General features: G+C 48.2%; 1 protein-coding gene across 1 annotated transcript; it reads right to left on the reverse strand.

Annotated features, from left to right (window-relative positions):
* Positions 1-82: 82 nt before the first annotated feature.
* On the reverse strand, positions 83-11,715 carry LOC117009868 (leucine-rich repeat LGI family member 4-like). Its single transcript, XM_033084236.1, has 7 exons — positions 11,383-11,715; positions 8,781-8,852; positions 7,665-7,736; positions 6,444-6,506; positions 6,214-6,284; positions 4,985-5,163; positions 83-1,171 (listed from the first exon to the last, which is right to left on the reverse strand). Exons 1-7 carry the CDS (start codon positions 11,584-11,586, stop codon positions 798-800), a joined length of 1,035 nt encoding a protein of 344 aa, XP_032940127.1. The 5' UTR covers positions 11,587-11,715; the 3' UTR covers positions 83-797.
* Positions 11,716-24,811: the final 13,096 nt, after the last annotated feature.

Raw genomic sequence — 24,811 nt, forward strand, 5'->3', positions numbered from 1 at the left:
GGGGTCGGTTATGGGGTCATGGGGTCACTCATGGGGTCAGTTATGGGGTCACTCGTGGGGTCAGTTATGGGGTCATGGGGTCACTCATGGGGTCAGCCATGGGGTCACTCATGGGGTCAGTTATGGGGTCTCTCATAGGGTCATGGGATGGATTGTAGGACCATGGGGTCAGTTGTAGGACCATGGGACAGGGTTGGAGCCCTCCTAGCATCACCTGGGCATGGGGTCAGTTATGGGGTCATTCATGGGGTCAGGGGTCAGAGGTGGGGTCACGTGACCCTGATGGACCCCTGTGGTCATGTAGCGACCACCATGACCGGGGTGACCCCACCTGACCCTGATGGACACCCATGACCACACGATGACCACATGACCCCCATGACCCTGATGACTCCCACAACTCCACAAGCCTTCCAAAACCCCATAACCCCCATTAACCCAAATAACCCCACAACCCCACATCCCTCTCACCTTGGCGTCCTCCAAGAACCACATCATGCACAGGCTGCCCACAAAACCCCACAACCCCATAACTCCATAACCCCACAACCCTATAACCCAATAACCCTATAATAACCCCATAATCTCACCTTGGTGTCCCCCAAAAACCTCGACAGGCACAAGAAGACCCCACCATTGGCCCTGAAGTGCTTGACCGTGCACACGTGTGGGATGTCGGTGTGGGGCACAATGACCCCATAACCCAATAACCCCATAAATCCCTCAATAACCCCATAAATCCCCCATAACCTCTCACCTTGGCGTCCCCCAAAAACCTCATCAAGCACAGCAACACGCTACCCTTGACCCAGAAGTGCTTGGCTGCGTACACGTCGGGCACACCACGAGCGCCGCGCGCCTGCCCAGCTCCAGGAACTCCAGGTGCATGTTGCGCTGCCATGGCCGCAGCTGCTGGTGCAGGTAGAACCCTCCGGAACTCCAGCAGAACACGGTGCTGGTGCCACCCCCAGGTAGAGGTGGCCGCCGAGGCAAGCGGCGGTGACGGCGTGGGGACGGTGGAGCTGGCCTGAGCCCAGCGCTTGGTGGCGGATGAAGGGTGAGCTGGGGCCGCCAGAGCGGCGCCAAACCCAGGAGCCACCACCCACCTGGGCCACCACCAGCAGCAGGGTGTCACCAATGGCCAGGGGGTGGCAGGCGACGGGGGAGGAGCCTGTGGGGACATTAGGGGTCAGGGGGAGATTGGGGACATTGGGGGGATTGGGGACATTGAGGGGATTGGGGACATCGGGGACATTGAGGGGGATTGGGGGGATTGGGGACATTGAGGGGATTGGGGACATTGGGGGGATTTGGGACACTGAGGGGATTGGCAACACTGGGGACATTGGGGGGACATTGGGGGGATTGGGGACATTTGAGACATTAGGGGAGATTGGTGACATTGGGAACATTTGGGGAGGACTGGGGACATTGAGGTGATGGGGACATTGGGGACATCGGCCACCCTATTTTCCCTCTATTTTCCCTCATTTTTCCACCAATGTTCTCTGTTTTTCCCCCATTTTTCCCCCATTTTCCCCCCATTTTCCCCCCATTTTCCCCCCATTTTTCCCCCATTTTTCCCCCATTTTTTCCCCATTTTTTCCCCATTTTTTCCCCATTTTTTCCCCTTTTTTCCTCATTTCCCCCATTGTCCCCTGTTTTTCTATTTTTCCCCATTTTTCCCATTTTCCTCCCGTTTCTCTCACTGTTGATGATGCTTTGGCCCCAGAATCTCCTCCCCCATTTTATCCCCCATTTCCCCATTTTATCCCCATTTTTCCCTATTTTCCCCATTTTTATCCCCATTTCCCCCATTTTATCCCCATTTTTCTCCCCTTTTTCCCCATTTTTCCCCATTTTATCCCCATTCTATCGCCATTTTTTCCCCATTTTATCCCCATTCTATCCCCATTTTTTCCGCATTTTATCCCCATTATTTCACTTTTTCCCCATTTTTTTTACCCATTTTCCCCATTTTTCCCCATTTCCCCCCCATTTTATCCCCATTTCCCCCCATTTTTCCCATTTCCCCCTTTTTTCCCCCCATTTTCCTCACTGTTGATGACAGTCTGGGCCCGAAATCACATCCCCCATTTCCCCCCATTTTTCCCCCATTCTATTTCTATTTTATCCCCATTTTACACCATTTTCTCCCCTCATTTTTCCCCATTTTCCCCCCGTTTCTCTCACTGTTGATGATGCTGGAGGAACGAAATCACCTCCTCCATTTCTCCTCCCATTTTTCCCATTTTTCCCTATTTCCTCCCCATTTTTCATCCATTTTCACCATTTTTTCACTGATTTTCTCCATTTTTTTCACAGATTTCCCCCATTTTTCCCCATTTCCCCCGTTTCTCTCACTGTTGGTGATGCTCTGGGCCTGGAATCTCCCCCTCAGGTGCTCCCACTCCCACCCCATTTTATCTCAATTTTTTCACTTTTTTTCACTTTTTTTCCCATTTTTCTTCCCATTTTATCCCCATTTTTTCACTTTCCCCCCATTTCCCCCCATTTTCCCCTCCATTTTCCCCCCATTTCTCTCACTGTTGATGACACTTTGGACCCAGAATCTCCTCCCCCATTTTTCCTTTTTTTTTCCCCGTTTCTTCACCATTTCGCCCCAATTTTTCACCCATTTTCCCAATTTTTTCATGGATTTCCCCTCCTTTTTTTTTTTAATTTCCCCCCCCATTTTTCCCCATTTTCCCCCCATTTCTCTCACTTTTGATGATGCTTTGAACCCAGAATCTCCTCCCCCATTTTTCCCCGTTTCCCCCCATTTTATCCCCATTTTCCCCGATTTTCCCCCTTTTCCCCATTTATCCCCATTTTCCCTCATTTTTTTCCATATTTTACCTCCATTTTTTCACCCATTTTATCCCCATTTTATCCCCATTTTATACCCATTTTATTTCTATTTTATCCCCATTTTTCTCCATTTTATCCCCAATCTATCCCCATTTTTTCCCTATTTTATCCCCGTTTTTCCCCATTTTTTCACCCATTTTTCCAATTTTTCCCCATTTTTTCACCGATTTCCCCCGTTCTCCCCCATTTCCCCCCTTTTCCCTCTGTTTCTCTTACTGTTGATGACACTTTGGGCCCAGAATCTCCTCCCCCATTATTTTCTCCATTTTCCCCCCATTTTTTCCCCATTTTTCCCCATTTTATTTCTATTTTATCTCAATTTTTCCACATTTTCCCCCATTTCCCCACATTTTCCCACATTTTTTCACTGATTTTCCCCATTTTCCCCATTTTTTCACCCATTTTCCCCCCATTTTCCCCTCTTTCTCTCACTGTTGATGATGCTTTGGGCCTAGAATCTCCTCCCCCATTTTCCCTATTTTGTCCCATTTTTCACCCATTTTTTCCCCATTTTATCCCCATTTTTCTTTTTTTCCCCATTTTTCCCTCTTTTCCCCCCATTTCTCTCACTTTTGATGATGCTTTGGGCCCAGAATCTCCTCCCTCATTTTTCCATTTTTTCCCATTTTTTTTCACTATTTCCCCATTTTTTCATGGATTTCCCCCTTTTTTTTTCAATTTTTTTCCCATTTCCACTCATTTTTCCTATTTTCCCCCCATTTTTCATGGATTTTCCCCATTTTTATACCCATTTTTCACCATTTTTTCACCCATTTTCTCAATTTTCCCCCCATTTTCCCCATTTTTTCCCCATTTCCGCTGTTTCTCTCACTTTTGATGATGGTTTGGGCCCAGAACCACCTCCCCCTTTTTTCCCATTTTCCTCCCATTTTATTCCCATTTTTCCACAATTTTTCACCCATTTTTCCATTTTTTCCCAATTTTTTCCCCATTTCCCCCCGTCTTCCCCATTTTTTCACAGATTTCCCCCATTTTTCCGCCATTTTCCCCCGTTTCTCTCACTGTTGATGACGGCCTGGGCCTGAAATCACCTCCCTCATTTTCCCCCATTTTTTCCCATTTTCCCCCATTTTTCACCCATTTCCCCCATTTTCCCCATTTTTATCCCCATTTTTTCCCTTTTTCCCCCCGTTTCTCTCACTGTTGATGACACTTTGGGCCCAGAATCTCCTCCCCCATTTTATCCCCATTTTATCCCCATTTATCCCCATTTACCCCTTTTTCCCCCCATTTCTCTCACTGTTGATGACGGTCTGGGCCCAGAATCTCCTCCCTCATTTTTCCATTTTTTCCAATTTTTCCCCTTTTTTTCCCCATTTTTCCCCATTTTTCCATGGATTCCCCCCCCCTTTTTTTTTTCAATTTTTTCCCATTTTTTCCCCATTTTTCCCGATTTTCCCCCATTTCCCCCCCCCGTTTCTCTCACTGTTGGTGACACTCTGGGCCTGGAACCTCCCCCTCAGGTGCTCCCACTCTCACCCCATTTTATCCCCATTTTTTCCATTTTGCCCCCATTTCCCCCCATTTTTTCCCCATTTTCCCCCATTTTTTCACCGATTTTCCCCCATTTCTCCCCAATTTTCCCCATTTTTTCCCCATTTTTCCCCCATTTTCCCCCCATTTCTCTCACTGTTGATGACGGTCTGGGCCCGGAACCTCCCCCCGAGCTGGTCCCACTCCAGTAGGGCGCAGCCCCCGGCCACCGGCTGGGCCAGCGCCACCCCCGCGTGTCCCCCGAGCCAGAACGGCGCGGCCCCGAGGGACGAGAACGGGAGAGACTGGAATGGCCGCAGCTCTGGGGACACGGGGACATCATTGGGGACATGGGGACAGCTTGAGGACATCCCTAGGGACATTGGGCACAGCTTTGGGACATTGGGGACACCCCCAGGAACATTGGGGACATCACTGGGGATATGGGGACAGCCTGGGGACACCCCCAGGGACATGGGGACATCCCCAGGGATACCTTGGGGACACTCCCAGTCGCTCCCAGTGCCCCCCAATCCCCTCCCAGCCCCTCCCAGTTCCCCCCAATCCCCTCCCAGTCCCTCCCAGCCCCTCCCAGTCCCTCCCAGTATAATCCAGTTACCGTGGCGCTGGCACTGGAGCTGCCGCGGGCTCAGCAGCGCCAGGGGGGTGCCCTGGTGGGGGAGGGGCCCCCGGCAGCGCCCCCCGCCCTCAGGGCCGGTGGGGGAGGGGCGGGCGCCCAGCCAGGCCAGCAGCCAGCGCAGGCCACAGTCACAGCGCCACGGCTTGCCACGGAGGTCCCTGGGGACACGGGGACAGAGGGACGCCGGGGTGATGCCAGGGTGACACCAGGTGGCAATAGAGTGGCATCAGTGACACCAAAGTGACACAAGTGGCACCAGATGGCATCAAAGTGGCATCAAAGTGACACCAGTGACACCACCTGGTGTGAAATGGCATCAGAGTGGCAGCAAATGGCATCAAAGTGACACCGGAGTGACACCAGGTGGTGCCAAAGTGACACCAAAGTGACACCAGTTGGTGCCAAATGGCAACAAATTGACCCAATGGCACTAAGTGACATCAAAGTGACACCAGAGTGACATCAAGTGGCACCTAATGGCAATGGGTGGCACCAAAGTGACACCAAATGGCATCAAAGTGGCACTAAGTGACACCAAGTGGCACCAGAATGACATCAGTGGCATCAAAGTGGCACCAAGTGGCACCAAGGTGTCACTAAATGGCACCGGAGTGACATCAGTGACACCAAAGTGACACCAGAGTGACCCCAGAGTGACATCACGTGACAACAAATGGCACCAAAGTGACACAAAGTGACATCAAATGGTCAAGTGGCACCAGGTGGCACGAAAGTGACATCAAAGTGACATCAGTGGCACCAAATGGCACCTAAGTGTCATTGAATGGCACCAAGTGACATCAGAGTGACACCAAAGTGACACCAAGTGGCATCAAAATGTCACCAGGTGACACTAAATGGCCTCAAGTGACATCAAAGTGTCACAAAATGGTGCCAAGTGGCACCAGGTGTCACCAGGGTGTCACTGAATGTCACCCAAGTGTCACCAAGTGTTACCAGGTGGCACCAACGTGGCACCACAGTGACACCAAAGTGGCACCAGGTGGCATCAAAGTGACATCAAGTGGTGCCAACACCAGCAGTGTCCCCCTGTCCCATCCCCCGATGTCCCCAATGTCCCCAGTGTCCCCAAATCCCCCCAATGTCTCCTCAGTGTCCCCAATGTCCCCAAATGTCCCCACTGTCCCCAACGTCCCCAATGTCCCCAATCCCCCTGATGTCCCCTCGGTGTCCCCGCTGTCACCCACAGCTGGCTCAGTGTCCCCAGGTCCTGGAACAGCCCCAGTGGCAGCAACTCCGGCGGTTGTTGGCCAAACTCCTGCGGGGACATTAGGGACATTTGGGGACATTGGGGACATTTGGGGACAGTGGGGACATTGGGAGGATTGGGGACAGTGGGGACATTGGGGACACTGAGGGGGACTGGGGACACCCAGGGGACATTGGGGACATTTGGGGACACTCTGGGGTCACTCACAGGAATTAGAGCCCCCGGAGAGCCGAGGGAGCAATGGAGCCCAGCCGGGAGTCCTTGATGAACCTGGGACCAGTATGGACCAGTATAAACCAGTATGGACCAGTATAAACCAGTATAAACCAGTATGGACCGGTGCAGACCGCTATGGACCACTACGGACCAGTATAAACCAGTATGGACCAGTATAAATCAGTAGGGACCAGTATGGACCAATATGGACCAGTATGGAGCAGTATGGACCAGTAAGGACCAGTATAAACCAGTACAGACCAGTATGGACCAGTATAGACCGGTATGGACTAGTACGGACCAGTGTGGACCAGTATAAACCAGTACGGACCAGTATAAGCCAGTATGGAGTAGTATGGACCAGTATGAACCAGTACGGACCAGTATAAACCAGTATGGACCGGTATAAACCAGTATGGACCAGTATGGACCAGTCCCCTCCAATTTCTGCTTTTTCCCAGTTTGTCCCAGTTCCAGTTTGACCCATCCCAGTCCCTCCCAGTATATCCCAGTATGTCCCAGTTTGTCCCAGTCCCTCCCAGTTCATCCCAGTTTCCCTCTCAGTTCCCTCCCAGTATAAACCAGTAACCCTCAATCCCCTCCCAGTTCTCCCCAATTTTTTCCCAGTTCCCTCCAATTTCTCTCCAGTCCCTCCCAGTATAACCCAGTATAACCCAGTCCCTCCCACTATAACCCAGTCCCCTCCCAGTCCCTCCCAGTACAAACCAGTCCATCCCAGTATAACTGACAAGTACTCCAGTGCCCTCTCAGTCCCTCCCAGTCCATCCCAGTATATCCCAGTCCAACCCAGTACGACTCATAGGTACTCCAGTGCCTCCCAGTCCCTCCCAGTACAATCCCAGTATATCCCAGTATAACTCACAGGTACTCCAGTCCCCTCCCAGTCCCTCCCAGTACAAACTAGTCCCTCCCAGTCCCTCCCAGTATAAATAACAGGTGCTCCCAGTGCCCCCCCAGTCCCTCCCAGTTCAATCCCAGTCCATCCCAGTACAAACCAGTCCATCCCAGTATGACTCACAGGTACTCCAGTGCCCCCAGTCCTCTCCCAGTCCAAACCAGTCCATCCCAGTATATCCCAGTCCATCCCAGTATAACTCACAGGTACTCCAGTGCCCCCCAGTGCCCTCCCAGTCCATCCCAGTACAAACCTGTACAAACCATTACAAACCAGTACAAACCAGTATAACTCACAGGTACTCCAGTGCCCCCAGTCCCTCGAAGGCTCCGTCCCCGATGGATCCCAAATGGCCCGAGGTGACGAGGCTGGGACAGAGGGGACACTGGGGACACTGGGGACACTGAGGGGACATTGGGGACATTGAGGAAAATTTGGGATATTTTTGGATATTCTGAGATTTTTGGGGGGGGTAAATTTGGGGAATTTTGGGTCCATTTTTGATATTTTTTATAATTTTGGATATTTGGGATTTTTTTGAGGTGAATTTGGGATTTTTTGGGGGTGAACTTGGGGGATTTTGGGTCTGTTTGGGTCCATTTATGACATTTTTTAATATTTTTGGATATTTGGGATTTTTGGGCTGAATTTAGGATTTTTTTGGGGTGAATTTTCAGGATTTGGGGTCCATTTTTGATAATTTTTAAATTTTTGGATATTTTGAGATTTTTGAGGTGAAATTGGGATTTTTTGGGGTGAATTTGGGGAATTTGGGGTCTTTTTGGATCCATTTGGGTCCATTTTTGATATTTTGGGATATTTTTAATATTTTTGGGGTGAATTTTGGAGATTTTGGGTCCGTTTGGGTTATTTTTTATATTTTGGGATATTTTGGGATTTTTGAGGTGAATTTGGAATTTTTTTGGCGTGAATTTTGGGGATTTTGGTGGGTTTTGGGTCAATTTTAATTTTTAAAATAATTTTGGATATTTGGGATTTTTGGGATTTTTTTTTAATTTTTTTGAGGTGAATCTGGGGGATTTTTGGTCCATTTGAGATATTTTTGACATTTTTGGATATTTTGGGATTTTGGGGTGAATTTGGGATTTTTTTTGGGGTGAATTTTGGGGATTTGGGGTCTTTTTGGGTCCATTGTTGATATTTTTTATATTTTTGGATATTTTGGGATTTTTTTGGGGGTGAATTTGGGTGGATTTGTGTCCATTTTGGATAATTTTTATAATTTTGGATATTTTGGGATTTTTGCGGTGAATTTGGGGGATTTTTTGGGGGTGAATTTTGGGGATTTTGGGGGATTTTGGGTCCATTATTGATATTTTTTGATATTTTTGGATATTTGGGATTATTGGGGTGAATTTTGGGGTGAATTTGGGGGATTTTGGGTCACTCACAGCAGGGTCAGCCCTGGAAGGTGCCGGAAGCTCCCCTGGGGCAGGGCCTCGATGTCCCAGCGGATCAGGGAGCTGAGATTGGGGTGAAAAGGGGAAAAAATGGGAAAAAATGGGAATTGGGGACAAAAAATGGGAATTTGGGGGAAATGAAAAAAGATGGGAATTGGGGAAAATAAAAATGGGAATTTGGGAAACAAAAAATGGGAATTTGGGGAAAATAAAAAATGGGGAATTGAGGAAAATAAAAATGGGAATGGAGGGGGAAAAACTGGGACTAAACTGGGATCAAATTGGGATCAAACCGGGACTAAACTGGGATCAAACTGGGATCAAATTGGAATGAAACTGGGCTAAACTGGGACTAAACTGAGCCAAACTGGGACCAAACGGGGCTAAACTGTGATCAAACTGGGATAAAACTGTGACTAAACTGGGCTAAACTCACCTAAAGTGGGAGCAGACTGGGTTAAACTGGACTAAACTGGGGCTAAACTGGGATCAAACTGGACCAAACTGGGACTAAATTTGGAATAAAATGGGACTAAACTGGTCTAAACTGGCACTGAACTGGGACCAAACTGGGCTAAACTGGGACTAAACTGGTTTAAACTGGGATCAAACTGGGACTAAACTGTGGCTAAACTGGGATCAAACTGGACCAAACTGGAACCAAACTGGGACTAAACTGGGATGAAACTGGTCTAAACTGGGCTCAACTGGGATCAAACTGGGCTGAACCAGGAGCAAACTGAGACCAAACTGGGCTAAACTGGGACTAACCTGGGATTAAACTGGGACTGAACTGGGATCAAACTGGGACTAAACTGGGGCTAAACTGGGACCAAACTGGGTTAAACTGGGATCAAACTGGGACCAAACTGGGACTAAAATGGGGCTAAATTGGGCTAAACTGGGACCAAACTGGGATCGAACTAGGGCTAAACTGGGACTAAACTGGGACTAAACTGGGTGAAACTGGGACTCAACTGGGACCAAACTGGAACCAAACTGGGACCAAACTGAGACTAAATTGAGTTAAACTGGGCAAAACTGGGAATAAACTGGGCTAAACGCACCTAAACTGGAAGCAGACTGGGCTAAACTGGACTAAACTGGGGCTAAACTGGGACTAAACCGGGTTAAATTGGGAACAAAGTGGGATCAAGCTGGGACTAAACTGGGATGAAACTGAGACTACACTGGGCTAAACTGGATTAAACTGGGACTAAACTGAGACTACACTGGGTTAAACTGAGCCAAACTGGGATCAAACTGGGATGAAACTGGGACTAAACTGGGACTAAACTTAGACAACACTGGGTTAAACTGGGACTAAACTGGACCAAACTGGGACTAAACAGGGACTAAACTGGGGCTAAACCGGGACCAAACTGGGACCAAACTGGACTAAACTGGGGCTAAACTGGGATCAAACTGGAATCAAACTGGGGCTAAACTGGGACTAAACAGTGACTAAACTGGGCTAACCTGGGACTAAACTGGGATCAAACTGGGACTGAACTGGGCTAAACTGGGACTAAACTGGGATCAAACTGGAATCAAACTGGGGCTAAACTGAGACCAAACTGGGACTAAAATGGGCTAAACTGGGACTCAACTGGGATCAAACTGGTCTGAACTGGTCCCAGTTCCCCTCAGGCCGAGTGGGAGGCGGGGCTTATGGAATGGCGTCATTGAATGGGGCTATGGGATGACGTCATTGAATGGGGATTAGAGTGTGACGTCATCGGGGGCGGGGCTTGGCCAGGGAGGAACCATCGGGGATCCCGGGGGGAGGTTGGGAGGTCCCAAATTTGGGGGCCAAGAGGGGGGCGGGGAGGGGTTGGGGGGGTCCCAAAATTGGGGGAGGGCCCCAAAAATTTGGGGATCAATGGGGGGGGTCTCGGGGGTGGTTTGGGGATCCCAAATTTGGGATCCCGGGGGGAGTTTGGGGGATTTTGGGGATCCCAAATTTGGGGGAGGGGTCCCGGTGCAGTTTTGGGGGGGTCCCAAATTTGGGGGAGGGTCTCAAAATTCGAGGATCAAATGGGGGGTCCCGGAAGGATCCAAATTTGGGGTCCCGGGGGGGTTTTGGGGGGTGGGTCCCAAAATTTGGGGTCAGAGGGAGGGGGGAAGGGGGAAATTGGGGGTCCCAAATTTGGGGGAGGGTCCCAAAATTTGGGGTCCGGCGGAATCCCCGGAAATTCCAAATTTGGGGTCCTGTGGTGGGGGGACATCGGGACCATCCCAATTCGAGAAAAAAAAGGGGGGGGGGAGCCCCCAAATTATTTTTTTTTGCGGGGGAGGGAATGAAATAGGGGAGGGGTCCCAAATTTGGGGGAGGGGTCCAGGTGTGGGGGAGGGGTCCAGGTGTGGGGGAGGGGTCCCGGGGCGGTTTTGGGGGTCCCAAATTTGGGGGAGGATCCCAAAATTTGGGGTCAAAGGGGGGGACATCGGGACCATCCCAATGCGGGAAAAAAGGAGGGGAGCCCCCAAATTTTTTTTTTTAGGGAGAGGGAATGAAATAGGGGAGGGGTCCCAAATTTGGGGGAGGGGTCGGGAGAGGTGGGGGAGGGTCCGGGGGTGGGGGAGGGGCACTCACAGCGTGGCCAAGCGCGGGGGGAGCCCCCGGGGGACGCCCCCGCCCCCCCCGGCACCAGGCTCCGTCCCGGTCGCAGGCGCAGCCCCCGGGACAGGCCCCGCCCCCTTTGGGGAGCCCCGCCCCAAAAATCGGGATCCCCTCAAAAATGGGGGTGACCCCCCCCAGGAGGAGCAGCAGGGGGAGCAGGGCCAGGGGGGAGCCCATGGGAAAAAGAATTCCCAAAATATTCGGAATTAGACTCGAAATAATCCTGAAATCATCCCAAATTAATCCCACAATAATCCCGAAATAATCCTGAAATGATCCCAAAATAATCCTGAAATAATCCCAAAATAATCCCGAAATAGCTCCAAAAAATTCCCCCAAAAATCTCCCAAAAAAATTCCTAAAGAGCCCCCAAAAAATCCCCCCAAAATCCCTAAATCCCCCCAAAAAATCCCAAAAAAATGCCCCAAAGATCCCCCCAAAATCACGAAATATCCCCCCAGAATCCCTAAATATCCCCCAAAAATTCCCCAAAATATTCCCAAAAAAATCCCCACAAAAATCCCCCAAAAATCCCTAAAGAGCCCCAAAAAATCCCCAAAAAATCCTTAAAAATTCCCCAAAAAATCCCCCCAAAATTCGCAAAAAATTCACAAAAAAATTCCAATAAATTTTAAAAAATCCCCAAGGAAACCTCAGAAAATTAAAAAAAATCCCTAACAACTATATTAAAAAAACCTCAAAACACCAAAAATTCCCAAAATTAAAAAAAAAAGAACCCCCAAAATATTTCCCCAAAACTTCCCCAAGAAAACCCAAGAATATCCCAAAAATCTTCAACAAGTCCCCTAAAAAAACCCAAAGTTCTTCCCAAAAAATGAAAAAATAAATCCCTCAAAATCCTCCCCGAAAAGCCCCAAAAATCCCCAAATATCCCCAAGAAATTCCCCCCAAAATTCCCCAAAAAATCAAAACTAAATTTCCCCAAACCCCTAAAAATCTCCCCCAAAACTCCAAAAAAAAAAAAACAGAAAAAAACGCTAAAAAAACCCTAAAAAACAAAAAACAAAGAAACCCCTAAAATATCCCCACAAAAAAACCCAAACAAATTCAGAAAAAAACAAGAAAAAAACCCTAAAAAGCCCCCCTTAAAACCCCCTAAAAACCTCAAAAAAGGCTAAAAAAACCCCTAAAAACATCCTAAAACACACCAAAAAACCCTTTAAAACCCAGTTTTAAATATATTTTTAAAACCCTAAAAACAAACAAAAAACCACACCAAGTAAATCCTAAAAACTCCTATAATACCCTTTCAAAATCACTAAAAAGACCATAGAAACTCCTTAAAAATCCGGAAAAAAATCCTGAAAAATGCCCAAAATAACCCAAAAAATGCTAAAAAACCCTTAAAAATCCTAAAAAAACCCCACTTAAAAACTCTAAAAAATCCTTTAAAAACCCTAAAAAATCCCTAAAAGTTCCCTAAAAAGAACTCCTTTAAAACCCTTAAAAAAATCCGGAAAAAACCCTTAATAAACAAAATAATATCCGAAAATAATCCCCAAAACCCCAAAAAACGCTAAAAAATCCCTTTAAAATCCCTAAAAACAACTCCTTAAAAACCAAAAAAAATCCTAAAAAAATAACCTAAAAAACCCGAAAAAAATCCGAAAAAAACCTCTTAATAAACAAAAAAAAGAATCTACAAAAACCCTAAAAAAACCTAAAATACCCCTAAATGGCCCCTAATAAAAACCCTAAAAAAATCCTAATAAAATCCTTAAAAAATCCTTAAAAACCCCAAAAAAATCCTAAAAAAACCCTTAAAAACCCTAAAAAAATCCTAAAAAAACCCTTGAAAGAACCATAAAGTACCCAAAAAATCCCTAAAGAAAATCCCTAAAAACTCCCTAAAAACACAACAAACAAACAAACAAACAAAAAATCTAAGTTAAAAAATCCACCAAGGAAATCCTAAAAACCCCCTAAAATGCCCCTAAAAACCCCTTAAAAATCCCTGAAAAGACTACTTAAAAACCCTTTAAAAATCTGAAAAAAAACCCTAATAAACAAAAAAAACCCCAAAATAATCCCCAAAACCCCCCAAAAATGCTACAAAAACCCTTAAAAATCCTGAAATACTCCACTTAAAAACCCTAAAAAAACCTTAAAAAACCCTAAAAAATCCAAAAAAAAATCCTAAAAAACCTGAAAAAAATCCTTAACAAACAAACAAACAAACAAAAGAAACTACAAAAACCCTAAAAAACCCCTAAAGGCCCCTAAAAAAACCCTTTAAAATCCTAAAAATAATCCTAAAAAAAATAAAAAAAAATCCTAAAAAAATCCTTTAAAACCCCTTAAAAACCCTAAAAAAATCCTAAAAAATCCCTTAAAAGAACCCCTAAAGTACTCAAAAAATCCCAAAAACACCTCTAAAAACAAACAAAGAAAAAAAATCTAAGTTAAAAAACCACCAAGAAAACCCTAAAAAAAAAAACCTAAAATCCCAAAAAGACCCTAAAAAAAAAAAAATTACAACCCCCCAAAAATCTTTTTAAAACCCTAAAAACCCTAAAAACCCTAAAAAACCCCAAAAAAAGTCCTTTGCAACCTCTTAAAAAAAACCCTTAAAAACCAATAAAGCCCTTAGAAAAAATCCCAAAAACAACCTAAAAACATCTAAAAAAAACCCTTTAAAAACCCGAAATAATTCCCCATAAACCTCTAAAAAAATCTTTAAAATCCCAAAAAAACCCTTTAAAAACCCTAAAAAAACCCCCAAAAAATCCCCCCAAAATAAAAAAAAACTCTTAACCCCCCATAAAAACCTAAAAAAAATCCTTAAAAACACCCTAAAAAAACCCTTTAAAAAACCCTAAAAACCAAAAAAAATCCTCCATAGACCCTTAAAAAAATCTGATAAAAGACCTAATAAAACCTTAATAACCCTTTAAAAACCCCACCCCCCCCTAAAAACGGCCAAAAAAAAAAATCCTAAAAACACTTAGAAAAAAATCCCTACAAAACATTGAAAAACCTCAAAAAGAACCCCATAAAACCCTAAAAAACTTCACAAAAAAACTTTAAAAAACCCTTAAAAACCCCTAAAAAAGCACTAAAAAAAATTACTAAAAATACTGAAAAAATCCTAAAAAACCCTAAAAAAACCCAAAAAAATTTCCCCAAAACCCCAAAATCGCTGATTTTAAAACCGTTCCGCCCCCTCGAATTTCTCCTGAAGTCAAATTCCAAAAATTCCTCTGGAACGGCCCCAAAAATCCCAAAATTCCCCAAAAAATTAAAAGAAAATAATCCCCCAAAATCTCCCTGAAATCCCCAAAATCGGCCCCGAAAAATAAAAAAAAAATCCCAAAAAATCCTAAAAAAATTCCCAAAATTTCCTCTCCCCCCTCTGCAGTCCTGGGACCCCAAAATTCCCCAAAATTTCCCAAAATTTCCCAAAATTCCCCCAAAATTCCAAAAAATTTCCCCCAAAATCCGCCTTAAAATCACCCCAAAATAGACTCCGAAAATTCAAAAAAAAATCCCAAAAAATTCCCAAAAAAGTTCCAAAAAATTTCCAAAAAAACCCCCAGAATTTCCAAAAAATTCCCAAAGTTTTCTCTCCTCCCTCTGTTCTCCTGGGACCCCAAAATTCCCAAAAATTTCCCAAAAAGCTCCAAAACTCCCCCCAAAATTCCAAGAAATTTCCCTCAAAATCCGCCCTAAAATCGTCCCCAAATCCCCAAAATCTTCCCCGAAAATTCCCAAAAAAATCCCAAAAAATTCCCAAATTTTCCTCTCCCCCCTCCCCTCTCCCGGGACCCCAAAATTCCCAACAATTTCCCAAAAAGCCCCAAAATTCCCCCGAATTCCAACAAATTTCCCCCAAAATCCGCCCGAAAATCACCCGAATCTCCCCAAAATCGACCCCGAAAATTCAAAAAAATTCCCAAAATATTCCCAAAAAAATCCAAAACAATTCCCAAAATTTTCTCTCCCTCCTCCGCTCTCCCTGCACCCCAAAATTCCCAAAAATTTCCCCAAATCCCCCAAAATTCCAAAAATATCCCAACAAAATCCGCCCGAAAATCGCCACAAAATCCCCGAAATCAACCCTGAAAATTCCCAAAAAACTTGTAAAAAATCAAAAAAAATTCCCAAAATTTCCTCTCCCCGCTCCGCTCTCCCGGGACCCTAAAAATCCTAAAAATTTCCCAAAATTTTCCCAAAATTCCCCAAAATTTCAACAAATTTCCCACAAAATCCGCCCCAAAATCGCCCGAATCTCCCCAAAATCGCCCCCGAAAATTCCCAAAAAAATCCCCCAAAAATCCCAAAAAACCCCCCAAAAATCCTAAAAATATTCCCAAAATTTCCTCTCCCCCCTCCGCTCTCCCTGCACCCCAAAATTTTCCCAAAATCTCCCAAATTTCCCCCAAAATTCGGGGTCTCCCCCCCCAGCCCCTCCCCTGAGGGCTCGGCAGCCGCGCGCGCGGGTCGGGTAGGGGGCGGGCGGGGCCTGAGGAGGCCATGCCCACCAGGGCAGGCCATGTCTATATATGGAAGTTATGCCCATATATGGAGTGAGGTGCGCAGCGGGGCGCAGGCCACGTCCCCATCCTAGTACAAAGGGGCCGCGTGTGGGGAACAGGCACAGGGCCAGGCTGGGACAGAGGGGCTTTGTACTGGGAGCGACTGGGAGCGACTGGGAGGGACTGGGACAGAGGGGCTTTGTTACTGGGAGCGACTGGGAGGGACTGGGACAGAGGGGCTTTGTACTGGGAGCGACTGGGAGGGACTGGGACAGAGGGGCTTTGTACTGGGAGCGACTGGGAGGGACTGGGACAGAGGGGCTTTGTTACTGGGAGGGACTGGAACAGAGCGGCTTTGTTACTGGGACGGACTGGGAGGGACTGGGAGGGACTGGGACAGAGGGGCTTTATACTGGGACAGACTGGGACGGACTGGGAGGAACTGGGACAGAGGGACTTTTTACTGGGAGGGACTGGAGGAGGTTACTGGGAGCACTGGAAGGGACTGGGGAACACTGGGAGTTACTGGGAGACACAACTGGGAGGGACTGGGGGTTACTGGGAGCACTGGGGGCTGTCCATGAAGTTCCCAGTCCGTTACTGGTGCGTTACTGGTGTAACTGGGATGGGGTGGGGCCTGGGACCATTCTCAGTCCCTTACTGGTCCGTTACTGGTCCGTTACTGGTGCTTTACTGGTGAAACTGGGAGGGGGCGTGGCCTGGAGCCACCCCGATGACGTCACCGGTTAAAAATAACCCGGGCCTGGATCGGGCCCGGCCTGGGGGGATCCGGAGCTCCCAGTCAGGTACTGGGACAAACTGGGACCGACTGGGACAGACTGGGAGGGACTGGGGAGAACTGGGAAGGACTGGGAGGGGGCGGGGCCGGGTCCCCCCCGGGTACTCGGGGTGGCCTTGGATGGGGGGGCACTCCCAGTAACTCCCAGTAACCCCCAGAGGCTCCCCCAGTAACTCCCAGAGTCCTCTCAGTAACCCCCACACGGAAAAAGGGAAAAAATCTGGGGAAAAATGGGGAAAAAATGGGGGATAAATCGGGAAAAAATGGGGAAAATGGGGAAAACAATAGGAAAACAAAATTGGAAAAAACTGAGAAAAAAAAGGGAAAAAATGGGGAAAAAATTGGGGGGGAAATGGAAAAAAATTGGGAAAAAATTGGAAAAAATGGGGGAAAAAATTGGGGAAAAAAAAGAAAAAAATTGAAAAACTGGGAAAAAAAACTGGGGAAAAAAGGAGGAAAAAATGAGGGGAAAATGGAAAAAAAAATGGAAAAAATGGAAAAAAATGGGGAAAAATTGGGGGGGAAATGGAAAAAAATTGGGAAAAAATTGGAAAAAATGGGGGAAAAAATTGGGGAAAAAAAAGAAAAAAAATTGAAAAACTGGGAAAAAAACTGGGGAAAAAAGGAGGAAAAAATGAGGGGAAAATGGAAAAAAAAATGGAAAAAATGGAAAAAAATGGGGAAAAATTGGGGGGGAAATGGAAAAAAATTGGAAAAAATTTGGAAAAAATGGGGGGAAAAAATGGAAAAAAAAAAAAAAGAAAAAAAATTGGAAAAACTGGGAAAAAACCTGGGAAAAAATAGGGAAAAAATAGGGGGGAAATGGGGAAAAAAACCTGGGAAAAATGGGAAAAAAATGGAAAAAAATGGAAAAACTGGGAAAAAAAGGGGGAAATAAAGGGAAAAAAACTGGGAAAAAATAGGGGGAAAATGGGGGAAAAATCGGGGGGAAATGGGAAAAAATGTGGGGGGAAAAAAGGGAAAAAATTGGGGGAAAAAACGGAAAAAATGGGAAAAACCTGGGAAAAAATGGAAAAAAATTGGAAAAACTGGGACAAAAACTGGGGGAATAAACTGGAAAAAATTGGGAAAAATGGGGGGAAAATTGAGAAAAAATGGAAAAAAAATTAGAAAAACTGGGAAAAATGGGGGGGAAAACCGAGAAAAATAGGAAAAAAATGGAAAAAAATGGGGGGAAAAATGGGGAAAAGTAAAACCCTGGGAAAATGGGGAAAAAATTGAAAAAATGGAGAGGAAATAGGGGAAAAAAGGAAAATAATTGGAAAAACTGGGAAAAAAACTGGGAAAAATGGGGGTGGGAAACCTGAGAAAAATAGGAAAAGAAATTGGAAAAAAATGAGAAAAATTGAGGAAAAACTGGGGGAAAATGGGAAAAAATGGGGGAAAGAACTGGGGAAAAAATGGGAAAAAAACTGGGGAAAATGGGGAAAAATACTGAGAAAAATAGGAAAAAAATTGAAAAAATGGGAAAAATTGGGGGGGAAATGGGGAAAAGTAAAACCCTGGGAAAACAATGGGAAAAATGGGGGTAAAATTGGGGAAAAAAGGAAAATAATTGGAAAAACTGGGAAAAAAACTGGGGAAAATGGGGAAAAATACTGAGAAAAATAGGGAAAAAATGGAAAAAATGAGAAAAATTGGGAAAAAATGGGGGAAAAATGGGGGGAAATGGGAAAAAAACTGAGAAAAATAGGGGGAAATGGGATAAAATGGAAAAAATTGGAAAAACTGGGAAAAAATGGGGGGAAAAATGAAAAAATGGGGGAAAAATGAAAAAATGGGGAAAATGGGAAACAAACTGTGAAAAAATGGGGGAAAATGGAGAAAAAAGGGGAAAATGGAAAAAAAAGGGGAAAAATTGAGAAAAATAAGAAAAAAGGGGAAAATGAGGAAAAGAGGGGGAAAAAATGAGGAAAAAAATTTTGAAAACCCCTGGGAAAATGGGGAAAAAAATTGGAAAAATTAAAAAAAACGGGGAAAAAATGGGAAAAAATTGGCAAAACAGGGAAAATCATTGGAAAAAATGGGGGAAAAACTAAGAAAAATAGGGAAAAAATGCAAAAAATGAGAAAATTTGGGAAAAAAAGGGGGGGAATGGGGGAAAAAATGGGAAAAAAATGGGAAAAAATGGGGAAAAAATTGAAAAAACTGGGGAAACAACTGGGAAAAAGTGGGAAAAAAAACCCTGGGGAAACGGGAAAAAATTGGAAAAATTTGGGGAAAATTTGGGGGAAATTCCTGGAACTTTGGGAAATTTGAGGAATTTGGGAAATTTGTGAATTTGAGGAAAAATTTGGGGGAAATTTGGGGAAAATTTTGGAAGTTGCAGGGGTCTCACCTGGGCAGCTGTGACATCATGGTCCCAACAGCGACCGGAGCAGGTGAGGGGGCAGTGACGTCATGGGAGGGGCAGTGACGTCGTGGGAGGGGCAGTGACGTCTTTGTATGTGTTGTGACGTCATTGGATGGGCTATGACGTCATTGGGGTTGTGAGTCATAGGAGGGGCTGTGACATCATTGGGGTTGTGACATCATAGGAGGGGCTGTGACATCATGGGAGGGCTGTGATGTCATGGGAGTGTGTCACAGTCCGCACAACCTGAGCAGGGCTCATGATGGTTTGTTCGACCGCGGGGTGCAAAGGACAACAGCAGACACTAAGGTTTTGTTCAGCAGCAAGCAGCAAAGCACTTTATTGAGGGCCAACAATTCAGTTTTGGGGTAATGGTGAGAAGGAGAGAGGTGAAGATGACGAAGTAGGGGGAGAGAGAGAGACAGAGAGAGAGAGAGAGAATTAAAGACAAAAACAGAGAAAGAGACAGAGGAGAGACAGAGAGAAAGAGAGGCGGAGAGACAGCGAAACAGAGAGGAGAGAGACAAAGAGACAGAGAAAGAGAAGAGAGAGAGAGAGAATAGGGGGAATAGCTACTAACAGATGGGACGTCCTTGGATCATCCGGTGATGTCTTCCATCCATGGGGAGAAAGAAGTCTCCCAAGGTCTCTTCTGAGGGTGATAATTTTATAGTCCATTTCGAGGCGAGGGGCCGCTGGCCAAAAGGTGGGGAGATTTATGGACCATTGTGAGTGAGGCCTGTTGATTCAGCTGCAGAAAGTACGGTTCAGCCTGCACCTGCTAGGGCACAATGCACCATAACAATGCAGCACACAACCAAACCCAGTCCATTAGAACATCCGCCTTGGCCAGACTCAGTGGCTCCTGCCCAGAGCGAGTGGTGGGGGTCTCAAGGTCTCATTCACTGACGATGATTGTGATGCAGAATCAGGCAATCTTCGGACCGACTCTTACAGGAATCGGTGTGTGCAGGGGATCCTTTATTCCCCTTCTGCAGCTCCAAGCTCCCGAGGGCAAAGTCCTGGTTTCTAGGGCTGTTCCCCTCCCCAAATTTGTCGTGTTTAATACCCAAGTGAGGCAAGCCCGTGCCCTGTGGCAGCAGCCGGTGCCAGGATAGCTCCAGGAGCTGCACTAATGCCCGGCACTGCCCAGGAGGGACTGATGGAAGGGAAGTTTGTAAGGAACCCCCACGGCCCTCACTGGGCACGAGAAGGTGTTTTAGTGCCTGGGATCGATTTTCAGGGGTTTCTGTGTAGGAGAGTAGATTGTGAGAAATTAGGAATGGGGCTGCAGCCGAGCCTCATCCCTAATAGGGTGCAGCTGTGTAAGGCAGGTGACCATCATTAAAGGAAAAGCAGCACGGAATGCTGATTTGTATTGACCACTCACAAAAGAGTAAAAGGGCACAGAGGTGTTATGTACACGGGAAAAGGGTATAAAAGATTGTGCTGTGAAATAATAAAGTGCTGCCACTTGGAATTATTTCTAGTATTAGTTGTGTGTCTTTTGTTGTTTCTGGGCGTCGAGGAACCTAAGTAGCGGCAGCAGGGCCCGGCCTGTGGGGGTGGTCTGGGCTGAAAATTTTGCTCCCCAGCGTGGTGCCCAAGGGCTGAGCGGAGCTGGTTTGGAACACCAGCACGTCCCTGCAACTCAAAGCCGCTTCCCCGGCTCCGGCTGCCGCCGCTCGGCACCGCCGCGGGCCCGCAGAGTCACCGCTCGTTGCGCAGCTCGAGGGGCTCGATCCAGGCCGCGCCCCGCCCGTCCCTCGCTGCGGCTCCTTCAGTGACACGGGGCGGGCGAGAGCCCTCGGGGCAGCTCATCCTGGCTGCGGCTCCTTCAGTGACACGGGGGGCCCGAGACACCCCGGTGCTGCCCCGACAAACCCTCCGGGTGGCTCTTAGAGTGTCGGATAGCAGCCACTGCTGGTGCGGGTTTTTTCGTTATTTTTCTGCGACCGCTGCTTCTCGCTGCTCTCGGTGCAGCTCTTCCACCAGACACGGGCAGTGGGGAACCCTCGGTGCGGCTCTTTTCTTGTAGTTTATGCTATTGTCTGTTCAATTCTATTCACACCTCCGGCCCACCCTGAACTTGCCCATCCCGCGATGTGGCTCTTCAGTGACACCGGGCGCTGGGGGTCCCCAGCACAGCTTTTTATTCTATTTTACTCTATTCAGGGACCCGGGGTGGCACAAATCCCTTGGGGTGAATCTGACAGGGCCCCGCGCCTCAGGGCCGGGCCCTGAGTGACCACACGGGTGGGGAGGGACCCCCGCTGGACAGGGCACGGACTGACCCCATGGAAGGGACCCCACGCCCTGGAGCAGGGCAAGGATTCCTGTCCCTGAGGGGGAAGCAGCGGCATGAACTGGCCGTAACCCCCATCCCTTCTCCCTGCACCGCTGGGCAGAGGAGGGAGGGAACTGGGAGCTGTGTGGAATTTTTACATCCATCGTTACAAAGCGGAGTCACAAGTGGAGCTCTGCTTTCAGATTCAAACGAGGGAATCCAACGTGGTCGCTGGGACTCCCATAAGCTCGGGGTGTTACTTGATATTCTGAGATACTCGATATTTTAGTTTTGGCACTATGAAGCCCTTCAGCAGCAATGTCTGTCCCACTCACTGGTTTCTGGCTCAGATCCAGCTCGGAAATTGGACAAGAAACCCAAAGTCCCAGGAGAAGCAGCTCTGCCTTTTTTTTTTTTTTTTAATCTATAATCCCGTGTTTCTACTCTGTTAACCCCCCCATCCCTTGTCCCCTCCTGGAGGTTTGTTGGGAGGTGCCGTCCCACAGCCCTTCCTGCCCCAGCACCCGCAGCCGCTCCGGTGCCGTCAGGCCCCGGCTGGAAGGGAAAGCACAAACCCCTCTGGAAATAAACCCGGTCTGGGGGAAAACCCTGCAGGGGGGATTGAATCCCACGGGCAGCGCTGGCTGAGAGTTGGAGATTCCAAATGCTCCAGGGGGCCGGAGGGAGCCACGCTGGGGCCTCGGGGCCTCCCTGGGGCACCTCTGAGACCCCCGAGCAGAGCGACCCCTCCCGCCCCCCAAAATCCGCAGGTTTGGGTCCACTGAGGAAAAGAGTTGGAAAAAAGGATTGGAAAGGGGGTGGAGCCTGAGGGGAGCCCTCAGCCATCGCTTGCAATGGAAGGGCTTTCTGCAGGAAAGCCACAGGAAAATCCTCCAGAAACCAAGGAAATACTGATGAATTTTTTAACTCCTTCCGTTCCTGTTTCCAGAAGGTTCTGGCCAGGTCCTGCCAGAAGGAGCCAGGGGTGGGAAGGGGGCTCAGAGCCTAATTGGTGTTAAAAGTTTAATTGGGACAAAGAAACTTGAGTTGTGGGGAGAAAATGTGAATGGAGGGGATTTGAATGGGAGGGGATGATTTGAACTGGGGAGAGAAAATGAAGTGGGGGAGGAGCCCCCCAGCCCTGGGCTGTGCCCCAAAGGTGCTGCAGCCATTCCACTGATCCAACCCCTGGGCTGGGGGCGCGGAGCTGCCGCTGCTCCCCGGGAATGTCATGGGATAAAAATTCCATTCAAGCTTTTATGTTCCCAGGCAATCCCAATAAGGTCCCAGTTGCCCTCAGCATGGTCCCAGTTTCTCCCACTCATGCCCTGTATGGTTCCTTTCACTGTCAGTCCCTCCCAGAAGGAGTTCAGTGTGGCCCCAGTCACTTCCAGTATGAACCCAGACACTCCTGCTAGGATACCATTTGCCCCCATCATGGTCCCAGTTGCTCCAAGCATGATCCCAGTATGATCCCAGTAACTTCCAGACACTCCCAGTACTATGCCAGTCACTCCAAGTATGACCCTGTCAGTCCCAGTACGATCCCAGTGTGACTCCAGTATGGACCAGCTGCTCTCAGTATGATCCCAGTTGCCTCCTGCATTTTTCCAACTGTGTCTTTTCACCACTACCATGGTTCCAGTTACTCTCAGGATGATTCCAGTCAGTCCCAGTCTGAACCCAACCACGCCCAGTAAATCCCAGCAGCACCCAGTTGCCTTCAGCATATTCCCAGTAGCCCTCAACGTGGTCCCCATGTATCCCAGCATATCCTAGTGTACTCCCTGGTGCCCCAAATCTGGTTCTGCCTGGTCCTGCTCCAGGTCTCAGTGCATCCTGGTGTCCCAGTTTGCCTCAGTCCATCCCAGCCATTCACATTCCATCCTGCTCCCTTCCCAGTGGTGGCCACAGCCCCTCCCCGTGGCCTCGGGCCCATCCAGGACCCCTCGCTCCGTTCCCATGCTGATTTTGGGGGGGTCATGTGTCACCCCAGCCCTGCTGTCATTCTGCCCCCATCCGGCTGCTCCCAGTGTTCCCAATAAATCTTCCCAGTTCATCCCGGGCCTGATTTTTAACGGGCACTGGTACGGGACCTGGGGAGAACTCCTCGAGGGTCCGTGACTGGGGGGGCAGAACAGGCCCCGGGATGTAATGGGAATGGGGACACCGTGTGTCCCCCCCGTGTCACTCCGCTCTGGGATGACATTGCGAGGCACCTGAACTCCAGCACGGGTCCCAGCGAACCCCAAAAGGCGCCGGGAACCCCCCCAGCCCCAGGAACTCCCAAAACTCAGAAAAATTTCCCAATCAAAATGACCCGCGAAAAGCAGCCAATCAGAGCAGACGATGATTAAATTTAAGCCAATCAGAGTGCTGCGGTGCTGATGACTCCACAGTTGCCGGGCAGATTCAGAGCGCTCAGCGCTCTCCGCCGCGACCCAACCGCGCCCCTCGCTCGGTCCCGGAGCCCGCGGGGAGCGGGAGAAGGGATGGGGGAGGGATGGGGAAGGAGTGGGAGAAGGGATGGGGGAGGGATGGGGAAGGACTGGGAGAAGTTTTGGAGGGCACTGGGAGAGTGAGGACACACTGGGATCAGCTGCGGGGAGCTGGGAGATGTGGGAGAGGGCTGGTGTGGTGCTGAGAAGGATTCAGAATGAATTTGGACAGAGTGGGGGAACACAGGGACAGAGTAGAGCGCATTGGGGCAATGGGAGAGAGGGTGGAGATCTGGGAGACCTCTGGAGAGGGATTGAGGTGTGCTGGGAGTAACTGGGAGGGAGTCTGAGATAGCCTGGAATAAACTGGGAGAGACGTTCGGCACTCTAGAATTGCTGAGAAGGAGATGGCAATATGCTGGGATGGGGTTCCGGGTGGACGCTGGGAGGGAGTTCGAGGGTGCTGGACGTTACTGGGAGCGATTTGAGTGAGCCTGGAGGGGCTGGAAAAAGATTGGAAAGCAGGGTTTGGGATGAGGCTGGTTGTGCTGGAAAGAGACTGGGAGGGTCTTAGTGAGTCCCGGTGTGGATGGGAGAGGTCCTGGGGTAGTGGAGAGGGGGGAACTGGGAGGAGATTATGGGATCCTGAGAGGGACAGGAGGGGTTTGGCAGGTGCTGGTGAGGCTAGGAAGAGATAGCAAGGAAGTGTTAAGAGGTCCTGCGTGGGCTGGAGGTGACTGGGACGGTGCTTAGAGGGGCTTGGGGTGTCTGTGAGAGGTTTTGGGGTGTCCATGTTGGGCTTCATTTCTCTTGGTCCTGAGGCTCAGCTTCAACCTGAAGGTGAAGGAGGGGTCCCGGGGCTCGTGTTTCCCCTGCCCCGGAGCGTGTGTGCTCCCCCTGGGACTGCTAGCCCAGTCTCACCCCATTTACTTTGCCCACAGAGCTCCTGAGCCGGCAGCGGCCGCAGCCTCTCGCCGGCGCCTCGACCACGGCCAGGACTTCCCGCTC

Source organism: Catharus ustulatus, chromosome 36 (assembly GCF_009819885.2).
Source record: "Catharus ustulatus isolate bCatUst1 chromosome 36, bCatUst1.pri.v2, whole genome shotgun sequence".
In the NCBI taxonomy this organism is placed as follows: domain Eukaryota; kingdom Metazoa; phylum Chordata; class Aves; order Passeriformes; family Turdidae; genus Catharus; species Catharus ustulatus.